Below are 5,000 nucleotides of genomic sequence, written 5' to 3'. Positions count from 1 at the left end.
AGGAATGCCTGAGAAGGAACTGCAGCCATACCACTCAGCTTCAGGAAGCTGGAGAGCAGGTGGGATGAAGAAGTGGATTTGGTGAAGAGGCAGAGCTCCTGTGCACACACAGGACTTGGCCAAGGGCTGTAGCAGATGTGGCTTAACCCATGTCACTGAGCTGTTTGGGATCTGTCTCCAGCTCCTCCAGCACTCATTCCTGACAGAAGACTACAACAATTGGTCCCACGTAAGGAGCAGGGAACTGCTGCCAGCATTAGCACAGGCTTCAGCACCACGGGTTTCCATTGCACTTTTTATCCCATTCATGCACAAGGCAGAGGTCAGTCGACTTCCATCAGCCTTGCTCTGGGCCCTCAGAGGTGCTCAGGCTCCCTCAGCACAGTGACCTTGTGCTTTCTGTCTCTGTGCTATGGTGGGTTCCTCCTGCACAACAACTCTGCCTCCTTCCTTATGCTGGCCAAAGAAACTGTGTTCACTCTCAGCCAGCATATGGTGACAGAGGCCAAGCCTGGCCATGGTGGTGATGGCCTCCAGACCCTACAAGGGATGACACCGGCCTTGCAGGTCTTGGTGGGTCTTCATTGTGGATGGAAGCCTTGTGTCCTCATTCTGAGGACTAACTGAATCCCCTTCCACTCAATAGCAGTGCCTGATCTTCAGCCCCTCCGAAGAGGTTTCCACCTTTCCAGCACTCCTGGAAAGTGCTCTCCAAGAGCCTTTGGGGTCATCCAGAATCACCCTGGGGAAACCTCATCTGAGCCAGCAAAGGGAATGCAAAGCTGAGGCTCCTTCTCAGCACAGGAACACACTCCAAGGAAAGGCTCTGGAAGGGATCCTGATGACTTCCATATTATTTCCAGTAAATTTTGTGCTGATTCTTGGCACAAACACCGGAAATGAACAGGCTAGGTCAGGAATGTAAATAAAGTGAAACATTGGGATTTAATCTAATCTATAATTATAGTATCTGTGGCACAGGGAAGAAGTTGGTGTTTGCACTGCAGCTCCATTGAGGAGCTGGAGGGGGTTTTCATTTCCTTTCCAAAATTTCCCTGTTTGGCTGAGGGATACTTGGTACCTCCCCAAGTATCTGAAATGAACGTGCTGGGCTGGCAAAGCTTCTTTTCAGCAGCCAGTCAGGTACAGCCCAGTGAGGAGGCATCCCCAGGCACTCAAGGAATGATGAGAAGAGAAGCTGAGATGGATGAGATGGGCTGAAGGCTCAGGGAGGCTGTGGGATGCACAAGGGAAGCTCCTGTCTCCACAGTGAAGAGGTCAGTTGAGTTTGTAGGGTGCTGAGCTATGTAAGGGCCATGCAAGCTCAGCTCTGCAGGCTGAGTTTGACCTCTGAGACAAACCAGAGCCCTTTCTCTTGACTGGTGTTTGGTGCTTGGTGCATCTCAAGTTGCCTGTCACAGCATGGTGCTCCCAAGCTCCCAAACCATCAGTCTGATTGGCGTTAGCCACTATCCAGACTGGCTGGTCCATGAAAGATGAGCACATAACAGACACATAGACACCTCTCCTTCTGCCTTCCTCACCCCATCCTCTTCCAGATCCACCTGGGAGGAAGCCTGACAGACTGCTCTGGCCTAGCTGACCTTCGGGGAGAACAATCCCCTCTCCTGTGACACGTTTTGCAGGAATTGTAAGACTTTTGCTTTTTAAGAGCTTCCACCACACTTGACACTCTTCAAGGATCATCCTCAGTGTCCCAGTGTGCCTGCACACGAGAGCACTCACATGGCCACAGCAGGGACCCCACGCAGGAGCACCCCTGCCCAACAGACCAGGAGTGTCCACACATGTACTGGAGCCCACGGAGCACACACATCTCTGCTGACATGAACTACTTTCCCTCCTCAGCCCCCCCTGCAGAGACCAGCACCTCAGCCCCACTGAACTACAGGCAAGGGGAAGAAAAAGTTGGGGACAATCATTTTCGCAGGGTCTGTTGTGACAGGACAAGGGGGGATGGTTTAAAACTAAGAGGGAGGTTTAGACTAGAAAGAAGGAAGCGATTTTTGCCCCTGAGGCTGGTGAGCCCCTGGCCCAGGCTGCCCAGAGAGGTGGTCACTGCTCCATCCCTGGAACCATTCCAGGTGAGGTTGGCTGGGGCTCTGAGCAACCTGCTCTGGTTGCAGATGTCCCTGTCCCTGCAGGGGGTTGGACTGAATGACTTTTAAAGGTCCCTTTTCCAAAACAAACCATTCTATCATGCTATGAAAGGGCTGACAGGCAACATGTTTTCCTCAGACTGAAACTGCAAAGGACAAAGAAATTAGTTCTCCTTTTGTTAGTTTATGTTTTGAAACTACAGAAGGCTCTAAAGCAGAGGAATCAATCAGGCTTTGTTTGTTTGTTTGCTCATAGAGCATTTTTTGGGTTTGTTTTTCCTACTCAAGCCCAGCTTTGATCTCAGGCTGGTAATACTCCAAACGGATGGTCAAGAGCAGAGTGGAGCTGCCGTAGGTACTACAGAAGGGACAGGATGTCCAACAGGTTTATGGAGCAGAAGATACTTCCACCAGCCTCAGGATTTTCCCATGTAAACAAATAAAACCAGCAGAAGAAATTCCATTTCAGAAATGACCTCGTGCCTTTCTCCTGTTGCCACATCCATGTGGGTCTGCTCGGACTCGAGCCTCCCAGCTCACTGCTCTGGCACTCCTCCTGCAAGAGCACAGACATCTGAGGAGAACAACAGTTCACGTGTGTGCCCACGGACCTGAGAGCATGCTGCTGCCCAGGAGGCACGTGCTGGATAGAGCCCAGGCTGGTGTGGGGCAGGATGGAGCCAGGGCAGCAGGTGGGCACCCCGTGAGCAGTGGGGTGTTGGTCTGTGCTGGGACACGGAGCAGCAGAAGCCAAGGGGGGGGGTGTTGTTCCATGGGTGCACACACGTCTCTTTTGATGCCCAGGAGTGTGGGTCCCTGCCCCACAGGTGAACGTGTGTCCCCACACGTGCACACAGCCCTGGGAGCAGCGTGCCAAGCCCTGCTGAGCTCCAGCTGTGGGGTGGAGCCAACACCCCGTGTCACCCAGGGCCTGTCCTCACAAAGGATGAGCTCCAAAGCTCCTCGACGCCAGGAGACTGCTGCTTGCAGCTCCCCACAAAAACCTCCTGTCCCTCACCCAGAGGCACCCACAGAGAGCAGGAGCTGCCCACAGCCCCCCCAGGACACCAGGGACTGCTGACTCTGCTTGCCCCTCTCCATAGCCAGGCGCCTCACAACTGTGAAGCAGAAGCTTGGCTTTGACCAGAGGGATGACAAAACCCTGGACAAAGCCTTCTGCCTCCCATCCAAGGCTGTCCCAGCCCTCTGCAGACACCAGGAATTAGATCAGAGCCCCTGAAGGGACGGGTGAGCACAATTATCCCTGCCTGGCAGATGGGGAAGCTGATCTGGCAGCCCAGGCTGCCCAAGACCCAGACCTCCTGGCTCCCAGCTCCATGTGCTCACCTCAGCAGCAGCCTCCCCATCCAACCCAGCGACTCTGCCCTCGCCCAGTGCCCCTGGCAGCCACAAGCTGAATGGCTGAGAGCTCACAACTGGCTGATTTTATGGGCAGAGGGTTATTACCAAGCCCTGTGGTTGCTTCAGCTTCTCCCTGGCACCTTTTCAGAGCAGCCCAAGTCCCAAAGATATTAATAGTTATATTTATGCATTATATATATTTAACAAGAAAACATTTAAAATTATTAAATGGCAAGAGGTGTCACTTGGAGCCTGCTCCTGGACCCAGCCCTGCTCCAGAGATGCTCAATAAAGGCTCCTCCTTCCTCAGAGGCTGTCAGCATACTTAACTGGAGGGTGGTGCAGGGGGAGGCAAAGGGAAAGTATTAATCAAGACCTTAAAAAGTTCTTGCTGACAGACCATTTGCCAGCTCTTGCTTTAAATGTTTTTGTGGTCCCATAAAAAGTTTCATTACTCGCTACAAAATGTGTTTTAATTATTACAGTCACTCTGACATTAAGCCCTGGGTGTTTCTCTCTCACTTGCTCTGTCTCTCCTCTGTCTCCCTGCTTTTTTTCTCTGTTTTTTAACTTACTGTGTCGACTCCTGATATCCCCCTCAAGACAGAGGATGCCCTGGCTAACAAGCCAGGATGAAAAGCCCAGAGCCCCTCCAAATGACACTGAAGGGGAAGTTAATACTCAGATCCCAAAATTATCCCTGCACTTTGCACACTAATTAATCCACAGGATTCAAACAGAAAATCCAACCCCATGCACTCAAAGAACATCTCAGAAGAGTCAAGTGAAGAGGAACATCAGCACAGGCACAGCCAGCCATCCCTGCCAAAGGAGCTGGGTGGTGGGCAGATGGATTTGGTGTCTCTGATCTGCTGTCAGTGTCCTACTAATTGAAACAGCAACTTACATAAACATCACCTCTCACACTTCTGACATTTGGCTATTTTGGTCCACCAGGAATTTGGCAACTTGCTTCAGTCTGACCCCAAGAGCTCAGTTCATCCACGAGAGACGACCCTATCCACCAGGCATGGACCTGGGGGCCCAGAATCCTGCAGATGTGAGTTATTCCAGAGAGGTCTCCTGCAGGCTCCCAGTGCCTCCAGTGCTGTACTGGCAGACACTGGTTCTCAATCTTGCTATCTGAGCACGCCACCCAAAGCAACAGGAGTCTCATCATTTCCCCAGTGTCTGATGTGACACAGTGCTGACCCAAGAGGTTAATGACAATTAAACAATATCATCAGAGATCCCTCCTTGCCCCCAGCACCTCCCCACACGCCTCTCCTTACTTGTACAGACCGTCTGGTTCCAGGCACTTGAAAATGACTGAATAGAGGCTGGTGTCAGGGACATCTCCATGGCTCCTACCCGCTGCCACACAGGACGTTGCCAGGCCAGAGAGCAAATCATCTGCAAAGCTCAAGGATTCTCCTGGAGAGCAAAGAGATGAGGAAAACTGAAACATCGACACAGGCAGAAGATCACTGCTGACCATTTACAGAATCCTGCAGGAAT

At 51.9% G+C, this 5,000-nt stretch overlaps 1 protein-coding gene across 1 annotated transcript in view; it reads right to left on the bottom strand.

The window, feature by feature from the left end:
• The window catches only part of LOC103772203 (astrotactin-2-like), a gene marked incomplete at its 5' end in the record, with an annotated part of 35,310 nt that extends 30,394 nt beyond the window's left edge, over positions 1-4,916 (bottom strand). The window contains one exon of the mRNA XM_008939525.1: positions 4,775-4,916. Within this exon, the coding sequence (XP_008937773.1) occupies positions 4,775-4,916 (142 nt within the window). The remainder of the gene's footprint in view (positions 1-4,774) is intronic.
• Between the last annotated feature and the right edge of the window lie 84 nt (positions 4,917-5,000).

The sequence above is a fragment of the Merops nubicus genome, unplaced genomic scaffold (assembly GCF_000691845.1).
Source record: "Merops nubicus isolate BGI_N331 unplaced genomic scaffold, ASM69184v1 scaffold5114, whole genome shotgun sequence".
NCBI lineage: Eukaryota > Metazoa > Chordata > Aves > Coraciiformes > Meropidae > Merops > Merops nubicus.
This window is presented reverse-complemented; position numbering and strand designations above follow the sequence as displayed.